This window comes from Theropithecus gelada, chromosome 13 (assembly GCF_003255815.1).
Source record: "Theropithecus gelada isolate Dixy chromosome 13, Tgel_1.0, whole genome shotgun sequence".
NCBI classification, from domain to species: domain Eukaryota; kingdom Metazoa; phylum Chordata; class Mammalia; order Primates; family Cercopithecidae; genus Theropithecus; species Theropithecus gelada.
In genome coordinates this window covers 46,325,024-46,352,631 of record NC_037681.1, presented here as the reverse complement: position 1 = coordinate 46,352,631, position 27,608 = coordinate 46,325,024, and the positions used below count along the sequence as shown (strand labels likewise).

Genomic DNA, 27,608 nt, shown 5'->3' with positions numbered 1-27,608 from the left:
TTCAGTTAGCCACAGTACAAGTCAAACTGTGATGAGTACTAGGGGTCTAGCTAAACAGAGAGCTATAACATCATGAAGAGAGGAACGTTTTTTTTTTTTTTTTTCTTTTTTACAAATTAATTAATTTTTTTAAAAGATGGGAGTTTCAGTATGTTTCTCAGGCTGGTCTTGAACTTCAGTGCTTAAGTGATCCACTGTCCTCAACCTCCCAAAGTGCTGGGATTACAGGCATGAGCCATCGCACCTGGCCAAAAGGAAAAATAATTCTGGTAGAGTCAGGGGAGTCAAATAAATCTTCCCAGAAGAGATGATGCTCATATGGGACTTTATTTATTTGAAAAAATATTTATTGAGCGCATAGTATGTGCTGGAAGCTGCACTAGTCATTGTGATCACAAAAATGAATAAAGTAGACATGTTATGACTTAAAAGACCAGGGGAGGTGGACAAATTATGATTTAATTACATTAGTACTAATTTCTTTGTTTTTTTTTTTTTTTTTTTTGAGGCAGAGTTTCACTCTTGTTGCCCAGGCTGGAGTGCAATGGCATGATCTCGGCTCACTGCAACCTCCGCCTCCCAGGTTCAAGCAATTCTCCTGCCTCAGCCTCCCTAGTAGCTGGGATTATAGGCATGTGCCACCAGGCCCAGCTAATTTTGTATTTTTAGTAGAGATGGGGTTTCTCCAGGTTGGTCAGGCTTGTCTCGAACTCCCGACCTCAGGTGATCCACCCGCCTTGGCCTCCCAAAGTGCTGGGATTACAGGCATGAGCCACTGCGCCCGGCCTATTTGTACTAATTTCTATGAAGGAAAGCACAGGGAAGGTTGAGAACCTATTACAGAGGGACATAACCTAGGTTGGTAAATCAAGAAAAGTATCCTTAGGGGGGGACATTCAAGCTGAAATCCGAAGGATGAAAAGGAAGTATCTAGGCAGAGATGGTGAGGATAAATATTCTAGAAGCAGAGACACAATGTGTAAAGGCCCTGTGACAGGAAGTTGGAAGGGAGCTGAAGAAGGTCATTGTAACTATATATATGTCTCAAAAAAAAAAAAAAAAAAAATCAATGAGAAGCATTGGAAGCTTTTTTTTTTTTTGATGGAGTCTTGCTCTGTCACCCAGGCTGGAGGGCAGTGGCGTGATCTCGGCTTACTGCAACCTCTGCCTCCCGGGTTCAAGTGATTCTCATGCCTCAGCCTCCCGAGTAGTTGAGACTACAGGAATGCACCACCACGCCTAACTAATTTTTGTGTTTTTAGTAGAGATGGGGTTTTACCATGTTGGCCAGGATGGTCTTGATCTCCTGACCTCGTGATCCGCCAGCCTTGGCTTCCCAAAGTGCTGGGATTACAGGCGTGAGCCACCGCACCTGGCCTGGAAGCTTTTTAAGCATGGGGTGACATGATCAGATAGGTGTTTTTAGTTTTACTTTCCTTTTGAGACGGAGTTTTGCTTTGTCTCCCAGGCTGGAGTGCAGTGGTGTGATCCCGGCTCATTGCAACGTCTGCCTCCCGGGTTCAAGCGATTTTCCTGCTTCAGCCTCCCAGGTAGCTGAGATTATAGGCCTGTGCCACCACACCTGGCTAATTTTTTGCATTTTTAGTAGAGATGGGGTTTCACCATGTTGGCCATGCTGGTCTTGAACTCCTGACCTCAGGTGATCCACCTGCCTTGGTCTCCCAAAGTGCTGGGATTACAGGCATGAACCATAGCGCCTGGCTGATTTTTACACTTATTTATTTATTTATTTTAGAGACAGGGCGTTGCTCTGTCACCCAGGCTGGAGTGCAGTGGTGTGATCATGGTTCACTGCACCCCTGAATTCCTGGGCTCTAGGGGTCCTCCCACCTCAGCCTCCCAAGTAGCTAGGAATACAAGCATGCACCACCACATCTAGCTATTAAACAATGTATATATTTTTAGAGATAGGGTCTTACTATATTGCCCAGGTTGGTCTTGAACTCTTGGCCTCAAGCCATTTTTCTGCCTTGGCCTCCCAAAGTTCTGGGATTACAGGCATGAGCCACTGTGCCTGGCCAGATAGATGTTTTTAAAAGATTACTTTCTTTTTTGTTTGTTTGTTTATTTGTTTTTTGAGACAGAATTTCGCTTTTGTCACCCAGTCTGGAGTACAATGGCGCGATCTCAGCTCATTGCAACCTCCACCTCCCAGGTTCAAGTGATTCTCCTGCCTCAGCCTCCTGAGTAGCTGGGATTATAGGCGTGCGCTAATTTTTGTATTTTTAATAGAGACAAGGTTAATTTTTGTATTTTTAGTAGAGATGGGGTTTCACCACATCAGCCAGGCTGGTCTTGAACTCCTGACCTCAGGTGATCCGCCCACCTCAACCTCCCAGGTTGCTGGGATTATAGGCGCGAGCCACCGCGCCCGGTCAAAAATATTACGTTCTAAAGAATGAATGCATAGGGGTGGCTGGGTGCGGTGGCTCACGCCTGTAATCCCAGCACTTTGGGAGGCTGAGGTGGGTGGATCAGGAGGACAGAAGATCGAGATCATCCTGGCTAACATGGTGAGACCCCGTCTCTACTAAAAATACAAAAAAAAAAAAAAAATTAGCCAGGCGTGGTGGTGGGCGCCTGTAGTCCCAGCTACTCGGGAGGCTGAGGCAGGAGAATGGCATGAACCCGGGAGGCAGAGCTTGCAGCCGAGATCACCCACTGCACCCCAGCCTGGGCGACAGAGCAAGACTCCATCTCAAAATAAATAAATAATGAATACATAGGGGTAAGAGCATACTCTGAATCTCCCCATTCAGAGAGGCCAGATTGGAGGCTACTGTGGGAGGTCAGACTAGAGAATATGATGGCTTAGTCATGATAGCCACTATGGAAGTAGAAAATACATGGATAAATCTGAGAAATATGCAGGAAGTTGAGTTGGCAGAATTTCATATTCCAATGGACACTTTGAGAGTGAAGGAAGTGCTATTTACAGAGCTAGGTAATATTTTTGGAGGGGAGAATAATGAGTTCAGTGTGAACAAGTAGAATTTCAGGTACCTGGACAGCCATTACAGAGTCGGATATAGAGGTTTAGAACTCAGAAGAGAGGTCTGGACTGGAGATACAAATCTAGGAACTATACAGACAATAATGGAAGCCATAGCTATAATGACACTAGAGGGTGGCACTGGAACTCACTGATGTCCTTGGTAAGAGAGGTCTCTGTTGCGTAGTGGGAGGAGAAGCCATTTAAGTTTGTTTTTTTTAATTGAGATTGGGCTGGTCTAGAACACCTGGCCTCAAATGCTCTTTCCACCTCGGCCCCCCGAAGTTCTGGGATTACAGTGTGAACCACCACACTGGGTCAGCCATATGAGATTGAGCAGTGGAATGAGTAGAAACTGAGGCTATGTAGACAGAAATAGACAAAGTTAGGAAGACTGAATGCAGTGGCTCATGTCTGTAATCCCAGCACTTTGGGAGACCACGGTGGGAGAATCACTTGAGTCCAGGGATTTGAGGCCAACCTCAGCAACATAGTGAGACCTGGCTAATTTTTAAAAGTATTGTTTGTTTTGTTTTGTTTTGTTTTGAGATGGAGTCTTGCACTGTCACCCGGGCTGGCACGATCTCGGCTCACTGCAACTTCCACCTCCCGGGTTCGAGGGGTTCTCCTGTATCAGCCTCCCAAGTAGCTGGGATTACAGGCACGCGCCACCACGCCTGGCTAATTTTTTGTATTTTTAGTAGAGACAGGGTTTCATTATGTTGGTCAGGCTGGTCTTGAACTCCTGACTTCGTGACCCACCTGCCTCGGCCTCCCATAGTGCTGGGATTACAGGTGTGAGTCACCGTGCCCGGCCTAAAAAAATCTTGTTTTAAATTACCCAGATGTGGTGGCATACTCCTGCAGTCCCAGCTATTTAGGGGGCTGAGGGTCGCTTGAGCTCAGGAGTTTGAAGCTGTAGTGAGCCATAATCATACCACTGCACTGCAGCCTCAGTGACAGAGTGAGACCCCTTCTCAAATAAATTAACTGAAATAAAAACAAAGGACATTTCGGGCAGAGGAGCAGCATGAGCAAAGACAAGGAGACACGAAAAAGTGGGGTGTGTTTGGGGACTTAAGCTAATCAGAGTGGCTGGAGACTTGAGTGTGTAAGAGGAAGGAAAAATGAAGACAGTGGTGAAAATGGAGACGCTGAAGTGAACAGCCTTGAATGCAAAGGACAAAAGAAAAGAAAACTGCTATTTCTGGAGTGCCTCCTATGTCGTAGGAGTTTTTGCATACATTATCTCACTTAATCCGGGTGTGTAAGGTAAGCATTCTTTTTTTTTTCACAGACAGGTTCTCATTTTGTTACCTAGGCTAGAGTGCAGTGGTACAATCATCGCTCACTGCAGCCCTGAGCTTGTGGGCTTAAGTGATGCTCCTACCTCAGCCTCCTGAATAGCTGGGATTACAGCTTGAGCCACCACACCTGGCCAATGTAAGCACTCATTCCACTGAAAAAATAGCTGTTCAGAGAAGTTAAATAATTTACCCAGGATCACACATCTTTTTTTTTTTTTTTTTTTTTTGAGACGGAGTCTCGCTCTGTCGCCCAGGCTGGAGTGCAGTGGCTCGATCTTGGCTCACTGCAAGCTCCGCCTCCTGGGTTCATGCCGTTCTCCTGCCTCAGCCCCCCGAATAGCTGGGACTACAGGCGCACGTCACCATACCCAGCTAATTTTTTTGTATTTTTAGTAGAGATGGGGTTTTACTGTGTTAGCCAGGATGGTCTCTATCTCCTGACCTCGTGATCTGCCCACCTCAGCCTCCCAAAGTGCTGGAATTACAGGCGTAAGCCACCGTGCCCAGCCCATCTTTTTTTTTTTTTTTTTGAGATGGAGTCTTGCTTTGTTGCCAGGCTGGAGAGCAGTGGCGCCATCTCGCCTCACTGCAAGTTCAGCCTCCTGGGTTCACGCCATTCTCCTGTCTCAGCCTCCCGAGTAGCTGGGATTACAGGCATGAACCACCATGCCCAGTTAATTTTTGTATTTTTAGTAGAGATGAGGTTTCATTATATTGGCCAAGATGGTCTCGATCTCTTGACCTCATGATCTACCCACCTCAGCCTCCCAAAGTGCTGGGATTATAGGCGTGAGTCACCGCGCCCGGCCCATCTTTTTTTTTTTTGAGACAGAGTCTTGCTTTGTCACCAGGCTGTAGTGCAGTGGTGCCATCTCGCCTCACTGCAGTCTTGGCCTCCTGGGTTCAAGCGGTTGTCCTGTCTCAGCCTCCGGAGTAGTTGGGACTACAGGCATGCACCACCACGCCCAGCTAATTTTTGTATTTTTAGTAGAGATGAGGTTTCATGATGTTGGCCAAGATGGTCTCGATCTCTTGACCTCATGATCTGTCTGCCTTGGCCTCCCAAAGTGCTGGGATTATAGGCGTCAGCCACCGTGTCCGGCCTAGGATCACATATCTTATAAGCAATGGGATTTCAATCTCCCACTCACACAAGAGGATCTGGGTATGTCCCCTGCCAGGTGGTGACATCAAGTGGGAAGAACAGAGTGAGGATCACTTTTATCCAGTGCCGCAGTGTCAGATGCATTAGCCTAAGCAGAGAAAGGGTATTCAAAACCCAAAACCGAATGCAACCAGAAAATAACTGAAGAACTAAAGGCTCCATCCAGAAATCATGTTGTGAGAGCCAAGAGGGGTTAGTCTACAGAGCCAAAACCTCACCTGGTAATGGGTCCAAAAGCCAAGTTAGTCATAAGCAGTGGAGCTTAATCAAGGAGAGGGTGGAGGGAGGCCAGGGAAGTTCAGAAGTGGGCAACCTAAGTCTCAAGCCTCTAGTCCAGCTCACACTCAAGTCCTGGGATGGGGAAGAGTTAAGGGGGTAAATTTTGTTGAGTTGGAACACTAAACAATTGGGTCCTCTAGAGGATAACATGTTTGGAAATGTTTTTGTGGAAAGACTCTTCTGGTATCTCTGTAAAGAAGGGTCTCCAGGTTTCAGATAACAGCACCTCTCAATCTGGATCTTATATGGAGAGTAAGGACAGCTTGGGCTCAGTTCACGGACTCAACTGCCCTCTGCAGAGTGGACCATGGATAGGACTCTGGCTTGGTCCTTGGCCTTGTGGAACTACACTTGATGTGTATTCTACAGGAAAAACAACAACAACAACAAAAGATTAAGACTCCCATAGAGGAACACTAAAAGCACAGACATGGTCTATCCAGGATACTCAAGGAAGCAGGAGCTGTCAGGCAATCCAAGCCAGGGCAGGACTTCTCATAGTACAGTACTTCATGAGTCATTATTTCATTTGAGCCTCCGAACCACTCCACGAAGTAGTTGTTAATTATTTCTTTCCTGCCTCGAATTTTTAAAAAAGTAAACGAGGAAACTAAGGCTGGAACAAGGGGAGTGATATCCACTCCGTTGGATGGCCATCAGAACTGGAACTTCAATCCAGGTTTTGTTTTAGGTAAATTCTGTGCCTCTTTCACTATAGGAAAAAAAAAATTGCTAAGGGAAGGCTTCGTGGAGGAGGAGGTGCTTGAACTGCCCCAGTGGCAGGGCACTAAGTGCCGAAGGGTGATAAGGCCTCTGGGCAAAAGCACAAAGATGCTGCACAGCAAAGCAAGTTAAAGAAACAAAACAGGTTCCGGGAATGTGCACTCCTTGAGGACAGGAAGAACCCAGACCCTAGAATGGGGCCTGGGACTCAGCAGGCGCTGGATAACCGAAGAAATGGCTGTCTGGAACACAGATTTTTCTATAGAGGAGTAGTGGAGATGAGGTTGCGAACTCGGAAGATGGAGAGGCTTTCACACAAGGAAGGCAGTGGAGGAGGAGCGAGGGGGCCCCGGGTGCCTGTGCGGACCTGAGGTGCCAGAGAATCAGCTGGAAGGCGGCTCCAGCAGAGAGAAGAGGAAGGCCAGAAGTAGACCGGGACAGGGGGAGGAAAGGACAGAGTCAAGGAACATTTAGGAGTTCGGTTCCAGGAGGCCTGGCGACACCCTGACAGGGAGGGGTGACGCGCACCCATTTGCAGGCAGAAAGGCAGGAGCAGGGGGGTGTCCGAGGATGATGGCTCGGAGGGACCAGGCGTGGGTGGTGCAAGCTCAGCAGTCACTCAAGGGGTGGCATGCCGATGAGGGAGGCGCCTCCCGGACTGGGGGACCGGGAAAGGCATTAGCAACCTGCCAAAACCCGGTTAACAAAGGCGGGACTACAATTCCCGGCATGCTCGGGCTCGGTGGGGTGACGACGGGCGGTGGCTGCGCTGCACCCGACTGGTGGGCGCAGGACCTGGGTCGGTACCGGAGCCTGTCATCCCAGAGCGGTCGGCGGGGGTGCAGACACGGCGATGCGCCCCTGTGCCCAGCACCCGGGCCGCGCCGGGCTCGCGCCTCCCGCCCCGCGGCCCCGCCCCCTGCCCCACCCCAGCCGGGAGGCTTAGCTGGGGCCGCAGCGCGGCGGCAACATCACTCTTGCCGCCGCTGCTCCGCCCCGTCCCCTTCTGTTTTTCTCTCTCATTCTCCAGTGGCGGCGGCGGGGAAGGCGGAGGCAGAGGCAGCAGCAGCCGCGCTGGCTGCAATGAATGATCCCCCAGCTTGCGGGGAGGACTCCAGGTGAGCCTCTGCCCTCGGGAGGCCTGGGACCCCCGGCCGCCCACGACCGGCAGCCCACGCTATGGATCCCTAGAGGAAGGAGGAGAAGACAGCTCGCTGCCCACCCCCATCCCATTTTCCTCTTCCTTTATCTCATTGTTGCCGAAGCTGTTTACGGCAGCAGCTCCCTCTGCTCCGGCATGGGGCGGGCTCCGGGCACCGCTGCTCGGCAGGCGCTCCTTCCGCGGCGGCTGGGCGATTCTGCCTAATTCACCTCCGAGCCGGTGCAGAGAGGACCGGAGAGCGGTGGAGGCCCGGACTGCAGCAGCGTTGGGGCCACCTCCCAGCGTCCCCACCCTAGGAGGCTGCATGCGGATTGAAGAGCGGCGCCTGGGGACTGGGCCGGCCCCGCTGATCCCGACCTAGCGAGCAGGACAGCAGGACCGCCCAGGCTGCGGAGGGGCTCGGGGGCAGGAAGGTCAGAGCAGCAAGATGGCCAGTAAGACCAAGGCCAGCGAGGCCCTCAAGGTGGTGGCCCGGTGCCGCCCCCTCAGCAGGAAGGAGGAGGCTGCTGGTCACGAGCAGATCCTTACTATGGACGTGAAACTGGGCCAGGTGACCCTGCGGAACCCCCGCGCCGCTCCGGGGGAGCTGCCCAAGACCTTCACCTTTGACGCTGTGTATGATGCCAGCTCCAAGCAGGCCGACCTGTATGATGAAACCGTGAGGCCCCTGATAGACTCCGTGCTCCAGGGTTTCAATGGCACGGTGTTTGCCTATGGCCAGACGGGCACTGGCAAGACCTATACCATGCAGGGGACCTGGGTGGAGCCCGAGCTGCGCGGGGTCATCCCGAACGCCTTTGAGCACATCTTCACCCACATCTCCCGCTCCCAGAACCAACAGTACCTGGTCCGGGCCTCCTATTTGGAGATCTACCAGGAAGAGATTCGAGACCTGCTCTCCAAGGAGCCGGGCAAGAGGCTAGAGCTGAAAGAGAACCCTGAGACGGGCGTCTACATCAAGGACCTCTCCTCCTTCGTCACCAAGAATGTCAAGGAGATTGAACATGTGATGAACCTGGGGAACCAGACCCGGGCTGTGGGCAGCACCCACATGAATGAGGTCAGCTCCCGCTCCCATGCCATCTTTATCATCACCGTGGAGTGCAGCGAGCGTGGCTCTGATGGCCAGGACCACATCCGAGTGGGCAAGCTCAACCTCGTGGACCTGGCTGGCAGTGAGAGGCAGAACAAGGCAGGCCCCAACACAGCGGGAGGGGCAGCCACACCATCCTCGGGTGGCAGTGGTGGCGGTGGAGGCAGTGGTGGCAGTGGTGGTGGAGAGAGGCCTAAGGAAGCCTCCAAAATCAACCTCTCATTATCTGCCCTGGGCAACGTGATTGCTGCCCTGGCGGGCAACAGGAGCACCCACATTCCCTACCGGGACTCCAAGCTGACCCGGCTGCTCCAGGACTCCCTAGGGGGAAATGCCAAGACCATCATGGTAGCCACACTGGGGCCAGCTTCTCACAGCTACGATGAGAGCCTCTCCACCCTGCGCTTTGCCAACCGAGCCAAGAACATCAAGAACAAGCCCCGGGTGAATGAGGACCCGAAGGACACGCTGCTGCGGGAATTCCAAGAGGAGATTGCCCGCCTGAAGGCCCAGCTGGAGAAGAGGGGGATGCTGGGGAAGCGGCCTCGGAGGAAGAGCAGCCGCAGGAAGAAGGCCGTGTCCGCCCCGCCTGGGTACCCTGAGGGCCCGGTGATTGAGGCCTGGGTGGCAGAAGAGGAGGATGACAACATCAACAACAACCGCCCGCCCCAGCCCATCCTGGAGTCAGCCTTGGAGAAGAACATGGAGAATTACCTGCAGGAACAGAAGGAGCGGCTGGAGGAGGAGAAGGCAGCCATCCAGGATGACCGCAGCCTGGTGAGCGAGGAGAAGCAGAAGCTGCTGGAGGAGAAGGAGAAGATGCTGGAGGACCTGCGGCGGGAACAGCAGGCCACAGAGCTGCTTGCGGCCAAGTACAAGGTAAGGGCCCCAGAGGAGCCGGGCACTTGAGAAGTCCCTGCAGGGGATCCTGGCAGGGAGGTTCTTCTTTGAGAGTCTGTGACCTGGCCTGAAGCGGAGGTCCTCCCTCAGCACCACACACTGCTCTCCTGCCAAATGTGCCCCCAGAGCAGCCAGGCAAATTGCTCTGATACCGGACTGCCAGGCACATGCACAGGCACACACACACACACGCGCGTGCACACACACATGAAGCAAAGCGGACAGGCGGTCTCTCAAGCCAGTGAGCTTGGGGTGGTCTGACCTGCTGTGGTCATTTCCTGCCGGTGGCCTCAGGATCAGTCAGGTCTGTGGGATGGCCAGGCAGCCTCTCGTGAATGTGGATTCTCGTTCCTTCACAGCCTCCTCCCCTGAGACTTCCTCCGTCTGCAGCATCTTCAAACCTCACATCGTTTTAATAATATCATTTGGTTAGTACTTCAGTTTACAAAATGCTCCACATATATGATCCATACATGATCTCATTTGATCCTTTGGCCATCCAGGGTCACAGTTCTGAAATCCCCATTTCAGAGGTGAGGAATTAAAGCTCAGAGAAGTGACATGACCAAGGTTCCATCCTATGAAGTGGCAGAGCTGAGCTGGAACCCATGGACCTCATGCTGTTTCAGTGCTTAGCTGGGCAAAGTGGGACCGTGAACAGATTCTGCTCCCTGGGAAAATGGTCCCCTGGGGCTTACAGTGCAGTGGCCATTGCTTGCTATCATTAGGAAGGCGATTTGGGGGTTATGCAGAAGGTAGGGTGGAAAAAGCACCAAACTCTATACCAGAGAGCAAGAGACTGGCCTAGCTATTTTACAGCTCATCGAGTGACTCATTGTAAGTTGCTTCTCTCTTTTCTCAGGCCTCAGTTTACCTTTCTGTAAAATAGAGCGTTGGCCTGGGTGATCTCTGAGGCTCTACCTATCTGACAATTCTATGGCCTATATTAATCTGAGCAGTAAACCAACCGACCCCCACCCCGAGGCCTCATCACAATTAATATCCAATTCCCCATGAGCCTGAGAGATGTCAGAACCTCAGCATCCTTCCTGAGCTCTTTCCTACCCCCCAGGACCTTCCAGGCCCTGATGGGGCTAACTACAGAGGCCCCTGCCTGTCCAGTCATAGACCTATTAAATTTCATTGCTGGGATGCCACAACTCAATGTTCCAGGCAATTCCAGGCCCCTGGAGCCTTCAACACTAGGGGTTGAAGGAAGGACACAGGAAGCCATGAGCTTGCTGGGAAGAGCAAAACATTGTCATTTCTTATTCCTTCTCAGGAATGTGGGCTGGGGAGCAGGGGGGCCCAGCCTACAGCCACTGAAACAGTGACAGATGAGCTGTATGCCATTGTCTGTTTTGGGAATGCGTGACTGCAGCAGGGGCTCTGGCCTTACATATTTAATATTTAATTCACTTCTTTGAGCCCAGCAAGAGTTATGCTGAGCTGTTTCCTCAAGGAAAGGATCAGGGGCCTGGAACCTTTAGGGACATCCTGAGAGAAGCAAGATATTAGAGGCAGGGCCATTAGATTGAGCCCTCCCTAGGAGGGAGGGAATCCAATGTTTGCTTACCTGGTCAATCTGCCATTGATTTTGCTAAGAAATCCCTGAAAGCTGGGAGGCAACAAAGGCTAAGAAGGGAGGAAAATGCAGTAACACACTTTGGCTGCCTGAGGGATGGGGTGAAGGTTTCCATTGTTGGGAACTGACCAGTTTCCCTCAGTGAGATCCTTGGTTCTAAAGCAGTGTGGGGCACAGATGATAGAACGGCCAAGAGATCAGGGCGGCCAACACCAGAATTCTTGCACCAGAGGTGTAGCCCACAAAATATCACAGTCTTAGAGTTGGCAGGAGCTTTGGAAAACTGAGGCCTGGACTTGCCCAGGGCCACACAGGTGAGTTGAGGAGAGCCTAGCCCCTTTATATATGGAAGAGCCCAGCCTCTTTCCATTGCTTGAATCCTAATGTTACCTGTGCTAGTTGATAATCAGAGTAATTCATTTTTATATAACACTTTGACATCTTAATCTCGTTCAATTCTCCCAACAACCCCAAGGGTGGGTACTATTATTTCCATTCAACAGTTATGAAAACTAAGCCTGGGGAGGTGGAGTGAGTGTCTTATCAGCTCGTGACCCTGGGTGATAGGCAGCAGAGCCAGGACTGGAACCCAGGCCTTCTGATGCCCCCAGCCCTGTGCTCTTTCCAAGCATCTCAGATGCCTCCATGTTTGCTCACTGTGTGACTCAGGGCAACGGCCTTTGCCTCTCCAGCCCTCAGGCTTCCATTCACCTAATGAGGAGGAGAAGACTGACCTTGCTTCCTGGGGAGTGGGTGAAACAGTCATTATGTACCAGGTGTTCAGATGGAAGCAAAGGAGGAGGAGTGCCTGGGAAATTCCACGACAGGAATGATTCCATATCCTGTGACTTCTCATCACACTCAGCCTAGGACAATCAGCAGCCAGCAACCCAGAATGGAACCTAGACAGAGGACCCAAGTTCCTCATAGCCCCAAGGCACCACCTGGTCCGGAGTTGGATGTTTCTAGGCTGGTGGAAACAATTTGAGGGTTCTTGAGGAATCTACAGGGTAAAGAGGGGAGGAGCATGTTAGAGATATACCAATCCCAGCCCTGCCTATTCCCCAGGGTTGTGCCGAGGATTAAATGAGATCATGAGCATGAGGGCATTTGAAATAAGTTGAAAGCACCAAATACATGGAGGGCATTAGCAGCCACGGGGTGGCTTCCGTCCACCAAGCTGGGGTCCAGTGATCTCCAGGACAGACATCTTTGTTGTTAGTTTGACTTCTTCTTTACCCTGCCATCCCGGCTGCCTTGCCATAACCCTGCAGCTGCTGGGAGCAGAGCCAGGCAGGAGAGGTCTAGGAGGTTTCACAAGGCAGGCTCCCCATCTGCAGCTCACTCCTGTCACCACTTTCTGAGTTATGGCATCAACTCCACTTCTTCCCCCACCAGCTCCCATTCCCTTCTTCCAGTTCACGCCACCCTCTGGGGGCAGCTAAGCGGTAGTTGATGCGACCCAGTGCCCTCATTCACTCTCTCTGACTCATCTCATAGTCTGTCTCTCCAGCTCTCCCTGCCTGCCACCTCCCAGGCTCCCTGTTCTCTTTGTTCTCCCCTCACTGTGCACAAACACCATGCCTATCTCCTTGGAATCTCCTTTCATGTTTACTGTGGGCCTTAGGGGATGTTTGGGTGGTCAAATATGTGAGACTTTGTGATTGTGAGCAGCACCCTGTTTATCAGTAATCATTAGCAATTTATACTTATGTAGTGTCTAGGGGAGGGAGGGTGTGGGCGGGGAATGCTGGTGGGGACTTGATAACATACTAGGCCTGTGAGGTAGGAGGAATAGGTAACATCACAGGCCCACAATGCACAGTGAAAACCTTGAATATTTGGTACTGCGCAGTGAAAACCCAGATGTTTGTGCTCAGTGTCCATACTGCAATAAGGACAGGTGAACACATGTAGATTGGTTGGGAGAAGGCCCACTTTACTCAAATGTAATCATGCAAGACAATTTTTAAATGACTGCTTTAATTTTGAAATTAACTTTTTTTGAGATGGAGTTTCGTTCTTGTTGCTCAGGCTGGAGTGTAGTGGCATGATCTCGGCTCACTGCAACCTCTGCCTCCCAGATGCAAGCAATTCTCCTGCCTCACCCTCCCTAGTAGCTGGGATTAGGTGCCCGCCACCATGCCCAGCTAATGTTTTGTATTTTTTGTAGAGACAGGGTTTCACTATGTTGGCCAGGCTGGTCTCGATCTCCTGACCTCGTGGTTTCCCTGCCTTGGCCTTCCAAAGTGCTGGGATTACAGGTGTGAGCCACTGTGTCTGGCTTAAAGTTGATTTTTTTGAGGAGTTGGACTAGATGATTCCTAAAACTTTGATTTTAGCTACTTAAAGAGAAAAAAGAGTGTGGGTATACAGATGATACAGAATGCAGGCACAAATTGAAGACAGGTAGAAACAACAGCATCGGATGTGATCCCCAATAAGTAGGTCTGGAGGGAGAAGAGCTGGGGGTCTTGGCTGGAGCCCACTCTCTCTGTGGTGAATGTAGAAAAGAGAACCTGCAGAAGCAGCCCCAGAAGCCAGAGGGATGTGGTCTGAGGAGGAATGCGGACTGTGTTGAAATTGTATTGTCCCTTTCGAGGGTCCCACTTTCTCCCACCCCTCAGCAGGGGCATTAACCTTCAATGCAAGAGAGAATGTTTCAAGCCTGAGCAACAACAGTAACAGCAATAATAATGACATTTACTGAGCACTTGCTTTGTGCCAAGTACTATACTGTATACAGATTATCTCGTTTCATCCACACGAGCACCCTCCAAGAAAGGTGCCATGCTTGTTCTCGTTTTATAGATGAGAAACTGGAGCTCCACTGAGGTGAAATAACTCACCCAAGGCCACATGGTTGGTATAGTAAAACTATGTAAACCCAGCTGGACTTGACACAAAATCTGATGCTCTTTTAGTCTTTTTTTTTTTTTTTTTTTTTTTTCTTTTTTTGAGACGGAGTCTCGCTCTGCCGCCCGGGCTGGAGTGCAGTGGCAGGATCTTGGCTCACTGCAAGCTCCGCCTCCCGGGTTCACGCCATTCTCCTGCCTCAGCCTCAGGAGTAGCTGGGACTACAGGCGTCCGCCACCTCGCCCGGCTAGTTTTTTGTATTTTTTTTAGTAGAGACGGGGTTTCACCGTGTTCGCCAGGATGGTCTCGATCTCCTGACCTCGTGATCCGCCCGCCTCGGCCTCCCAAAGTGCTGGGATTACAGGCTTGAGCCACCGTGCCCGGCGCTCTTTTAGTCTTAAAATAATAGGAATATCAGGTTGGGAACTGGTTCCTGAGGAGATGCTGAAAAATGAGGAGTAGGCTGGGCATGGTGGCTCACACCTGTAATCTCAGCACTTTGGGAAGCCAAGGTGGGTGGATTCCTTGAGCCCAGGAGTTCCAGACCAGCCTGGACAACATGGAGAAACTCTGTCTTGACAAAAAATACAAAAAATTAACTAGGCATGGTGGTGTGCACCTGTAGTCCCCACTACTCAGGAGGCCGAAGTGGGAGGATCACTTGAGCCCAGGAGGTTGAGGCTGCAATGAGCCTTGATTGCACCATTGCACTCCAGCCTGTGTGACACCGTGGAACCCTGTCTCAAAAAGGAAAGAAAACTGATAGGAGCTGTTGTAGATGTGTCACATTTGAGGTGACAGAGTCCAGTGGGGAGCTGGAGATGGGCCAGTGGAGTTAAGAAGCAAGCCCTATGGCTGGGCGTGGTGGCGCACGCCTGTAATCCCAGCTACTTGGGAGGCTGAGGCAGGAGAATCGCTTGAACCCGGGAGGCGGTGGTTGCGGTCACACCATTGCACTCCAGCCTGGGCAACAAGAGTGAAACTCCGTCTCAAAAAAAAAAAAAAAAAAAAAAAAAAAGAAGCAAGTCCTAGACTGGAAATGGAGATTAGGTCTCATCTTTTTTTTTTTTTGAGATGGAGTCACCAGGCTGGAGTGGAATGGTGCGATCTTGGCTCACCACAACCTCTGCCTCCCAGGTTCAACCGATTCTCCTGCCTCAGCCTCCCGAGTAGCTGGGATAACAGGCATGTACCACCAGGCCTGGCTAATTTTATATTTTAGTATAGATGGGGGTTTCTCCATGTTGGTCAGGCTGGTCTCGAACTCCCAACCTCAGGTGATCCACCCGCCTCCCAAAGTGCTGGGATTACAGGCGTGAGCCACTGCACCTAGCCCTGCCCCTATTTTTGATACTCTCTCCCTCTGTGTAAATGAATCCCAGGTCGAGGTCTCCTCTCTGGTCTCTCTGCTGGCCTTATATGAAGTGCTGTGTTCAGGGCATGGGCATCAGAATCAGCCAGGTCTGGATTTAGTGACTTACCAGTTCTGAGACCTCTGAGTACCAGTTTCCTTAGCTATAAAATGGGATAGTAATAGTATCTTTGTTACAGTGCTATTGAAAGAATTAAACAAGGGCTGGGCGCAGTGGCCCATGCCTGTAATCCCAGCACTTTGGGAGACTGAGGCAGGAGGATCACTTGAGCCCAGGAATTCAAGAGTCTGGGCAACATAGCAAGACCTTGTCTCTAGGAAAAAAAAGAAAAAGGCCAGGCACTGTGGCTCATGCCTGTAATCCCAGCACTTTGGGAGGTCGAGGTGGGTGGATCACGAGGTCAAGAGATTGAGACCAGCCTGGACAACATGGTGAAACCCCGTCTCTACTAAAAATATAAAAATTTGGTGGGCTTGGTGGTGCACACCTGTAGTCCCAGATGCTCAGGAGGCTGAGACAGGAGAATCGCTTGAACCCAGGAGGCAGAGGTTGCAGTGAGCTGAGATCGCACCACTGCACTCCAGCCTGGCGACAGAGTGAGACTCTGTCTCAAAAAAAAAAAAAAAAGAATTAAGATAATGAACAGAAAGCACTTTGTACAGTTTCTGGCACACAAGTGTTAAGTAAATAATTATTATTGCTATGTCAAACCTCCTAATAGATGTTTTCACTTGGCCACCTTCCTGATATGTTAAACACATCACATTTTAGCTTGGCATTCAAGGCCCTTCAGAGTCTGACTGCAATGCATCTCTTTTATCTTGCCTGCCTAAGCCAGTTATTCCAATAGGAAAACCCTGCACCCAGCTGTTCTACCCCTTCCTTTGAGACCAACATGGGCCTCCCTATCCTTCTGCTGATTGCACTGTTTTTGTGTCCTGGATTGTTCCTGGTAACTAGGGAGTAGGAATTATGGAAGCAGGTTAAGCTTAATTTAAATATCTTTTTAACAGTTAAAATTGGGCTGTTTCAAGAAGAAATAGGTGGCCCTGATGGTGGTGATGGTTTCATGGTTGTATACCTGTCTCCAAATTCACTGAGTTGTATACATTAAATATGTACAGGCTTTTTTTTTTTTTTTTGAGATCGAGTCTTACTCTGTCGTCCATGCTAGAGTGTAGTGGGACGATCTTAGCTCACTGCAACCTCCGCCTCCTGGGTTCAAGCAATTATCCTGCCTCAGCCTCTCCAGTAGCTGGGATTACAGGTGCATGCCACTACACCTGGCTAATTTTTGTATTTTTAGTAGAGATGGGGTTTCACCATGTTGTCCAGGCTGGTCTCGAGCTCCTGACCTCAGGTGATCCACCTGCCTCGACCTCCCAAAGTGCTGGGATTACAGGCGTGAGCCACTGTGCCCAGCCTAAATATGTACAGCTTTTTACACATCAATCATGTCCCAATAAAGTCATGGGCTCCCATCCCTGGAAGTGTTCAAGGAGAGACAGAATGTCAATGGTGCTCTAAGGGCTTGATGTATCAGAAAAGCCATTGAACCAGATGATCTTCAAAATCCCTTTCTCTTAAAGGCCCTTAATTGTTTAAAATGGTATTTTTTAAACAGCAAAATAGAAAATATTTAGCTTTCTGAAAATTAAGACCAGAAGGTTTAAATTTTAATATAGTATGAGTTCAAACAATAATGTAATAGAGGATTTTTTCAGCTCTCTGTCATAACCAGTTAGAGAAGAGTCAAAGACAATGAGAAGACGAGAAGAGAGAAAGAGAGAAAATAGGAGAAAAGCAAGAGAGAAATAGAGAGGGACAATAAAGAGGGGAAAGAGAAACAGGCGAGGAGGGAGAGCGGGTAAATAACGGTGTGGATGACAGGGTTTTTGGGGAGAAGAAACCTCGATTGGGAGAGGAAGTGCTGTAGTGGAGAGAGTTAAATTCTGTGCATCATTCCACTGTCCTGATCTTAATGTTAGTCTTCAAATAGGGCTATCTCCAGTCTCCAGAGACTACCACAAAGCTGATCTGGTTCCATCTGCATGTCCCCAAGGACACCAGCCCCATGCCAGACACTCTGAGATTTGTAGGGCTGCGTGATCAGCTCAGTCCTGTATGATCAGACCCTTGAAAGAAGCCTTCGGATAACAAGTGACCCATACTCCAAGCTGGGTGTGGATCCAGGTCACAGTCCGTGACCTCTTAGTGTTGGTGAGAGCAGTGTCTTGTGTTCCTTCTCATCCCTGGTGGGTGTGGTCCGTTAACAGAATTGTTGAGTTCTGGGGGCATTTTGTAACATAAAGATTTGACTAGTGGGAAGTATATGACTCTAATGGATTTCCATCTGAGATTCTGGGCTTCAAGTGACATTGAGGCTCAGCGGGCCTTTTGGTCCAGTGTCAGGTTTCTCGTGCTACGTGTTGGCTGGAGGAGGGTGTGATCATACTGCCCTGAGTCATTTCCAGCCTCCGCAGAGCACAAGATTGGATAAAGTGGCTTTGATAATATTCTCATTGTGCTCTGAAGAGTAGGAAGAAAGGTCTGGAATTCAGATAGAGACGGGCACTTTTCTCTGCCAGACCACTGCTCCTGGCCAGTCTGGGGCACCTCTTCTGGAGCTGCTGAACCAGGTGGCATGTTTGAATGAATAAGAAAATGTTTCCCCAGGTGCAGTGGCTCATGCCTGAAATTCCAGTATGTTGGGAGGCTGAGGTGGGAGGATCACTTGAGGCCAGTAGTTTGAGACCAGACTGGATAACGAAGCCAGAACCCATCTCTACAAGAAAGTAAAAAAAAAAAAAAAAAATAGAAAAAAGAAAAAAGCTAGGCATGGTAGTGCACATCTGTAGTCCTTGCTACTCAGGAGGCTGACCTGGAAGGATGGCTTGAGCCCAGGAGTTCAAGGTTTCAGTGAGCCTTGATCTTGCCACTGCACTCCAGCCTGGACAACAGAGCAAGACCCCAATCAAAAAAAGGAAAATAAAACAAAATGGTCTCTCTTTCCACAGATCCAGCTCTGCAGCTGTAGAGGCTGTACAAGGCACACCCTCATGCTCAGACCTTATAGGACACCCACACTTGCTGTTTGGTATATCTAGAATTTTTAATATCCTGAGAAATTCCTGGGCATTAACTCCACCTCATACTAAAAAATTACTTTGTAGTTGTCTCATGTTCCTCCCAGATATACTCAACAGAAGAGTCCCAGGCCCTGGGATGAGCTATTTTTTTTTTCTTTCTTTCCTTTTTTTTTTTTTTTTTTTTTTGAGATATGATCTTGCTCTGTCACCAGGCTGGAGTGATCTCAGCTCACTGCAAGCTCTGCCTCCTGGGTTCAAGCAATTCCCCTGCCTCAGCCTCCCGAGTAGCTGGGACTACAGGTGTCCGCCACCATGCCCGGCTAATTTTTTTTTTTTTTTTTTTGAGACAGAGTCTTGCTCTGTCACCCAAGCTGGAGTGCAGTGGCAGGATCTCAGCTCACTGCAAGCTCCGCCTCCCAGGTTCACGCCATTCTCCTGTCTCAGCCTCCTGAGTAGCTGGGACTACAGGTGCCTGCCACCATGCCCGACCAATGTTTTGTATTTTTAGTAGAGATGGTGTTTCACTGTGTTAGCCAGGATGGTCTCGATCTCCTGACCTTGTGATCCACCCGCCTCGGCCTCCCAAAGTGCTGGGATTACAGGCGTGAGCCACTGCACCCCGCCAGGCTGAGCTATTTTTATAGCACTAGCTAATGTACGTGCAGGCTTTCTTCTTTCTTCAGGTGGGCCAGCAGAAAAATAACAGTGATGGTAATAATGATAGCTACCATTTCTTCTATGCATGCTTAATGCCAGCCACTCTGATGTGTTTTGTGTGTGCGTGTGTGTGAGAGAGACAGAGTTTCACTCTTGTTTCCCAGGCTGGAGTGTGATGGTGCAATCTCGGCTCACTGCAACCTCCACCTCCTGGTTTAAACCGATTCTCCTATCTCAGCCTCCCGAGTAGCTGGGATTACAGGTGCCCACCACCACACCTGGCTAATTTTTGTATTTTTAGTAGAGATGAGGTTTTGCCGTGTTGACCAGACTGGTGTCAAACTCTCTGATCTCAGGTGATCAGCCTGCCTCGGCCTCCCAAAGTGCTGGGATTACAGGCATGAGCCACTGCGCCTGGCCTGATGTGTTCATTATGTGTATCATTTTGCTTCATCCTCACAGTAGCATGAATCTTCATCTGACCAGTGAGGAAACTGAGGCACATTAAGGAATGAACATTCCAGGGTTGCACACCTAGAAAGCAGTGGGGCCAGAGTTATGAGCCCACGTCTGCCTGACTCCACTTCCACACTGTAATGCCAGCTCAGACAGGAGGGATTATGCCAGATCCCTGACTAATAAGCCCCAGTGGGAACTCTTGTCTCCTGAGATATTTAACTCATCTTTGTCCTTCTGTATGACGCAAACCCCCACCTTCTAACCTCAGCCCACCACCATTCGCTCGTGTAATCAACAAATCTTTGGCCGGGTGCGGTGGCTCACACCTGTAATCCCAGCACTTTGGGAGGCCAAGGTGGGCAGATCACTTGAGGCCAGGCGTTCAAGACTATCTTGGCCAACATGGCGAAACCCCATCTCTACCAAAAATACAAAAATTAGCTGGGCATGGTGGCATGTGCCTTAGTCCCAGCTACTCCAGAGGCTGAGGCAGAAGAATCACTTGAATCCAGGAGGCAGAGGTTGCAGTGAGCCAAGATCACGCTACTGCACTTGCCTGGGCGATAGAGTGAGACTCTGTCTCAAAAAAAAAAAAAAGGCCCAACAAATCTTTTTAAGTAACCATGGCCAAGGACATAAATCAGTAGATATAGTTAACTTCGTCTTTAAATTCTTTAAATTTCTGGAAGGAATCGTAAGAATTCGCAATAATGGTTATTGCTAGAGATTTTAATATGGAGGGGAATTTTTATTTTTCACTTTATACCTTTTTATTTTATTTTTCACAATAAGCATATAATACTTTAAAAAAATCATCTGGGACTTTATTTTTATTTTTTATTTTTTCAATAGTTTTGGGGGGAACAGGTGGTTTTTAGTTACATGGATAAGTTCTTTAGTGGTGATTTCTGAGATTTTGGTGCACCCATCACCCACTTTAAAAAAATTAAACAAAAAGTAATCTGAATTTTTTAAAGGAAAAAGCCCTTTGTCAGGGTTCTATGGTTTAAAAAAGACGGGGGGAAATGTAAAATATATATGTTAATGCCTAGTTGGAAGATTTGCTTAAAGGTAGTGAATAATTGAGGAAAATCCAGGGTTGATAATAATGCTCACTTACACTCAGTTATTGGTAATCCTGTGACCTTGGACAAGTCACTTTCCCTCCCACAAGCTGTAAGGAATGACCAATAGATGATTCCTGGCTGGGCGCGGGGGCTCACGCCTGGAATTCCAGCACTTCGGGAGGCCGAGGCAGGCGGATCACAAGGTCAGGAGTTCAAGACCAGCCTGACCAACATGGTGAAACCCCGTCTCTACTAAAAATGCAAAAATTAGCTGGGTGTGGTGGCACATGCCTGTAATTCTAGCTACTCGGGAGGCCGAGGCAGGAGAATCGCTTGAACCCGGAAGGCAGAGGTTGCGGTGAGCCGAGATCACGCCACTCTACTCCAGCCTGGGTGACAGAGCAAGACTCCGTCTCAAAAAAAAAAAAAAAAAAGATGATTCCTTGCGTTCTGTACCATTTGCTGATTCACCTTGGAAGCAGGCCAGGGTTAGAAATCAGCCTGAATGAAGGACAGTGAAGGACAGAGAAGAATGGCCCAGCCTTGACTGGGATCCTAGAGGCTGTGTGACCAAGGACCACTAACCTAAGCCCTCTGGGCCCTGCACCTCATCTGTAAACTGCTCACACTACACTATATACGTCCTTAGTTTCATCCAGTTCTGACACTGGAACATTCTGTTGTCTGGATTTGCTGAAGAGAAACCCTCTAGAAAGCCACAAATAAGTGAGGGAAATAGGGTGGAAAGGTGAAGATAAGCATTGATCTGAGGGGCCCGTGGTTTTCTCACTAAAGCAAAAGGGCTGATTAGTTTCCTTCTTGCTTTTCTTCAAGGTGAGCTGAAGCACTCTGGGCATCCCTGCCTTGTCCAGTACAAGACTGCAGTCCAGCTCACCTCATCCCTTGGCCAGTATTTTCCTGATCTCAAATTGTTCTTTCTTCTTAATAAGGAAATTCCTAGCACTTGAACCGTTTGTCATTTTTATTCTGTTTGGAGCCATCCAAGGCGAAGACTCAGACTCAGTCTCCTGATCTTTGTCCCCCAGGGCAGGAAATCATTGAAAATAGCATTATTCATCTGAAAATGGTCCTCTTCATCCCCTCCCCATTGTCTCTTTAATTTCTTCTTCCCTTACTGCTGACTCCTCACGATGTACAATCAGGGAGCTGGAAAAGGAGAAACAGGTCTGTGAAGGTAGGGGTGGCTATATTTTCTAAGAGATGGAAGCAGGGTCTGTTGAGATTGTTGTTTTGTTTTTTGTTCTTTGTGGCAAGTGGTGGGTAAAATACCAATCAGATATCAAAACAGCGAGTAACGACTAACATTTGGGCGTCCTTTATCACTTACCAAGCACTTTCACACCTACTCTCAAACTCGCTGGTTGTTTTGTTTTATTTCTGTTTTTTGTTTTATTTTGTTTTTTGAGACAGGGTCTCACTCTGTCACCCAGGCAGGAGTGCAGTGGTGCAATCTCGGCTCACTACAGTCTCAACCTCCTGGGCTCAAGCAATCCTTTCACCTCAGCTTCCCAAGTAGATGGGATTACAGAGGTGGGACTACAGGCGCACGACACCACGCCTGGCTAATTTTTAAAATAAATTTTTTGTAGAGATGGGGTCTCATTATGTTGCCCAGGCTGGTCTTGAACTCCTGGGCTCAAGTAATCTGCCTGCTTCAGCCTCCCAACGTGCTGGGATTACAGGCATGAGCCACTGCACCCAGCCCAACTTGCTGTTCTTACCCAAGGCCTGAAAGGTAGCAGGTATTCTCCCCATTTTACAGATGAGGAAGTGGAAGTCCAGAGGGCTGAAGAGCTAGGTTTTGTAGCAAAGAGAGTGGCAGAGTGTGTAGCAGGACTGGAGCACCCTGACTCCCACACCCAGCCACTCTTTATGTCATTCCACCATGGAACTTGTGCAGGGACCCTTCCCACGAACATTCTTCCAGCGTTTCTAGCCTCTCTCTGGGACTCTAGGATCCTGACAACCTCCCTGCCAGCACACAGTTAAGAGCTCTAATCCACTTATCTCAAAGACCCCCATAAGAGTCACACAGGCAGAAGCATCAGCAGCAGAGCCCTGCCTATTTCAGCCAAAAGAGAAAGCAAGGAGGCTCTGAGCTTTCCTGATGGTTCCTAAGTTGGCAAAGGTACAAATACCAAATGCTGCTTCTCTCCAAGGTGCTTTCCTGTCTGAACCTGGAAGAAAGCCATGGAACGAAGAAAAGGACATTGGACTTGGAGTTAGGGCAGTGGTGGTCAAAAATCACTCTGCCATTTACTGGCTCCAAACCTTGAGCAAATCACTTTACCTGTCTGGGCCTTAGTTTTCCTTTATGTCAAATGGGGATCATAACCATTATCTCATAAGTTTTTGTGAGCATTAAATAGGACGATTAAGGTAAAAAGGAGTTAACCCAGTCGAGGCACATGGCCAGTTGCATCTGAGACTCCTGTCTCCTGCAGAATGTCACAGATAGGTGGCAGTGGCAGGGCAGAGCCTGTTTGGCTTATCTGTCCTGGTAAAATCATACTTGATGCTATCTTCCCAGAAGAGTGACTGACTGGGCCTGGCTGTCTCCATTCTGGCTTTCCACGTCAGTGCTTTATGAGTACTGGGGCCCCCTTTGTCCCCGCTCTGGTTTTGCACTCCATTTGCTCTTGGAATAGTTAAAGGTGAGCCTCTGAGTACCCCCAGCTGTGTCTACAAGCTGGCATTGTCCCTGTAGTGACCTGGCTGTTGTCACAGCAGCTGACCTGCCTCTGATACCTGGAATCAGGGCTCTAATCAAATTGGGAAGTTATTTGGAAAGCACATAGTCAATATAAGAGCAGCTAGATAGGTGGGGCGCGGTGGCTCACGCCTGTAATACCAGCACTTTGGGAGGCTGAGGTGGGCGGATTGCTTAAGGTCAGGAGTTCAAGACCAGCCTGGCCAACATGGTGAAACCCCATCTCTACTAAAAATGCAAAAACTAACTGGGCACGGTGGCAGGCACCTGTAGTTCCAGTTATTTAGGAGGTTGAGGCAGGAGAATGGCTTGAATCTGGGAGGCAGAGGTTGCAGTGAGCTGAGATTATGCACCTGCACTCCAGCCTGGGTGACAAAATGAGACTCTGTCTCAAAAAAAAAAAAAAGAGCAGTAGCTAGACAAAGAGTGCTTAATTAGGAGACTCAGGCTTCGAGGACTCCACCTCTAGGCCTCAGTTTCCCATCTATAAGGCATGGGGGTTGGGGTTGATGATTCCCAAAGTCCCCTTGGTTACCCTGCCCTTCATACCCATCTCTCAAGCGTGAGACCATGGTGCCTTGCAGCTCCCAGCCCTGTCTTTTCCACCCCCATAGCCTCTGCTGGCCTTTTAGTTACACTGGCTTGTTTAGAATCAGCAGAACCAAATGCAGTCCTGTCCCCAGGCCCACCCACCTGTAGTCTTTTGCTCTGAAATATTACAAAAGAAGCATTGACTAGAATGGCTGAGAGCTTCAGGGAACTTCTCTTCAGGACTAGGAACTCCACATTCTCACGTCCCCTGCTTGGTATATTCTAGCCTGAACTGGGCTCAGGGATTTCAGGCATCCCTGTCCCTCCCCGCCCTCATAAGTGATGGTTAAGGATCTCTTAAAAAATTAGTCGGGTGTGATGGCTCACGAGCCTGTAGTCCTGGCTACTTGGGAGGCTTAGGTGGGAGGATCTCTTGAGTCCGGAACGTCCAGGCTGCAGTGAACTGCTGCACTCCAGCCTGGACAACAGAGCAAGATCCTGTATCTCAAAGAAAAGAAAAGGCTCGAGATCTCTGAGAGAAAGGAGGAGATGGCCACTGGTATCCTCAGACAAATGTGGAAATAAAAAAGAAAAGGAAAAAAAATCTATTTCTAAGCCAAGAAAAGAATATCATGCGTGACATATTTCTGAGCATGGGAGTGAAGCAGACAACATAGGTTGAGACTGGGGAGAAGGAGGGAGCAGAGAGCCTGCACCTGGACTGAGGCCCACCCACAGATTTCATGCCAGAGCCAGCCCCCTCTTCCCAGCACAAGACTGGTCTGTCAGCCAGGCTTGGCTGAGAGTGTGGGTTTGAGCAAGTGGGCAAGTCTTGGCCAGTGACTGATAAGGCAAATTTAGTTGTCATTCAGACCACGTCTGTGCTGGGTCCCGGCAGGGCTGGCAGAGAAACACAGGGGCATTGGGCAGATGGGTGGAGTGACAGTGGCCAGTTAGTCATCGTCCAGGATGCTCTTCCTGGAGCCCAGGGCCCAGCCCGCAGGAGACATTGTGAAGCAGAGCTCTAGGTCCACAGAGGAGATCCAACACGGAAAAAGATGGGCAGAAACCAGCCCGGGAGCTGGTCTTGAGACTCCTGTAATGGGGAAGAGGAAGGAAGGAGGGCTGGGACTTGGGGACTCAGCAGTCTTGCTTGGCTAATACATCAGACCCCAGGCCTGACTGGCAGCTCAAAGTATGCCTGATAGTGTCCAGGTGGCTTCAGGAACAGGGCGAGGTGGTAGCCTTTGAGTGAGGAGGACTCGGGCCTAGGTGTGGGTAGCTGGGGAGGGTGGGGTCTGAATAAACAAAGAATTTCGTTTTGAATCTGAGGTTCATCTCTTCACTTGAAAATCACCAAAAAAATTAGTGGGGCATGCTGGCACATGCCTGTAGTTCCAGCTACTCAGAAGGCTGAGGTGGGAAGATCTCTTGAGCCCGGGAGCTGCAGCTGCAGTGAACTCTGATCATGCCACTGCATTCCAGCCTGGGCAACAGAGCAAGACCCTGTCTCTAATAGAAAAAGAAAAATCACCAAAAAGATTTAAAAAACACAATATAGAGTATGTTCGGAAAGGAAAGCTCAGGCCTCCACAAGGCCACCTTAAAAGTATGGAGAATATAAAATGAATGCAGAGGCTCGATTTTGTATCTATTATTATAACAAATGTTTATTTTTATTTTATTTTATTTTTAAGATAGAGTCTTGCTCTGTGGCCCAGGCTGAAGTACTGTGGTACAATCTCGGCGCACTGCAACCTCCGGCGATTCTTGTGCCTCAGCCTGCCGAGTAGCTGGGATTACAGGTGCGTGCCACCATGCCCAGCTAATTTCTGTATTTTTAGTAGAGATGAGATTTTGCCATGTTGGCCAGGCTAGTCTCGAACTCCTGGCCTCAAACAATCCACCTGCCTCGGTCTCTGAAAGTGTTGGGATTACAGGTATGAGCCACTGTGCCTAGCCATAACAAATTTTAAAAATAGTAATACTTCATGGCCGGGCGCGGTGGCTCACGCCTGTAATCCCAGCACTTTGGGAGGCTGAGGCGGGCGATAAGGAGGTCAGGAGATTGAAACCATCCTGGCTAACACGGTGAAACCTGTCTCCACTAAAAAAATACAAAAAAATTAGCTGGGCGTGGTGGCGGGCACCTATAGTCCCAGCTACTCTGGAGGCTGAGGCAGGAGAATGGCGTGAACCCGGGAGGTGGAGCTTGCAGTGAGCCGAGATTGCGCCACTCCAGTCCAGTCTGGGTGACAGAGCAAGACTCCGTCTCAAAATAAATAAATAAATAAATAAATAAATAAATAAAATAATAATAATACTTCATGCGGACCCAGGCGTGGTGGCTCACACCTGTAATCCCAGCACTTTGGGAGGCTAAGGTGGACAGATCACAAGGTCACGGGTTCGAGACCAGCCTGGCCAACATGGCGAAACCCCGTCTCTACTAAAAATACAAAAGTTAGCCAGGTGTGGTAGTACACGTCTGTAATCCCAGCTACTCAGGAGGCTGAGGCAGGATAATTGCTTGAACCCAGGAGGCCGAAGTTGCAGTGAGCCAAGATCGCACCACTGTACTCCAGCCTGGGCAACGAAGTGAGACTCTGTCTCAAATAATAATAATAATAATACTTCATGCCTATGATGCTGTAATAAAAATGGTTCCATTATTTACTGCTGGCAGTAGTTTAAGTCATTAGAATGATAACTGACAATATGTTTCAAGATACACAAAATGTTTATAACCCTTTGTCCTCTTCTGAAATTTCTTTCTAAGAAAGTTACCTAAAAAAGCAAAAAATTAGCTCACACCTGTAATCACAGCACTTTGAGAGACTGAGGCAGGTGGATCCCTTGAGTCCAGCAGTTCAAGACCAGCCTGGGCAACATGGCAAAACCCTGTCTCTACAATAAAATATAAAAATTAGGCAGGCATAGTGGCGGGTGCCTGTGGTCCCAGCTACTCAGGAGGCCGAGGCTGGAGAATCATTTGGACCTGGGAGGCGGGAGGTTTCAGTGAGTTGAGACTGCACCACTGCACTCCAGCCTGGGTGACAGAGTGAGAGACTGTCTCAAAAAAATATATATATATAAAAATATATATATACACACACACACACATATATACATATATACACACATATATACGTATACATACATGTGTATCTATATACTTATATATACATGTACATATACGTATATATACATATACATGTGTATCTACATACGTGTGTATGTGTGTATACATATATTAGGTAAATTGAAAATAGCAAGACATAAACTTGTGTTTATAATATGTCCATAGAGGTGAAAAAAGGGCTGGGCGCAGTGACTCATGCCTGTAATCCCAGCACTTTGGGAGGCTGAGGCAGGCAGAGCACGTGAGGTCGGGAGTTTGAGACCAGCCTGACCAACATGGAGAAACCCCGTCTCTACAAAATACAAAATTAGCCAGGTGTGGTGGTGCGCACCTGTAATCCCAGCTACTCGGGAGCCTGAGGCAGGAAAATCACTTGAACCCAGGAGATGGAGGTTGTGGTGGGCTGAGATCACGCCATTGCATTCCAGCCTGGGCAACAAGAGTGAAACTCTGTCTCAAAAAAACAAAAAAACACA

At 49.1% G+C, this 27,608-nt stretch overlaps 1 protein-coding gene across 1 annotated transcript in view; it reads left to right on the top strand.

Moving 5' to 3' along the window:
• The first annotated feature begins 7,252 nt into the window (after nucleotides 1-7,252).
• The window catches only part of KIF3C (kinesin family member 3C), a 56,402-nt gene continuing 36,046 nt past the window's right edge, over nucleotides 7,253-27,608 (top strand). Inside the window, exons 1-2 of the mRNA XM_025354519.1 lie at nucleotides 7,253-7,817; nucleotides 8,036-9,621. Of these exons, the coding sequence (XP_025210304.1) occupies nucleotides 8,077-9,621 (1,545 nt within the window). The 5' untranslated portion in view covers nucleotides 7,253-7,817; nucleotides 8,036-8,076. The remainder of the gene's footprint in view (nucleotides 7,818-8,035; nucleotides 9,622-27,608) is intronic.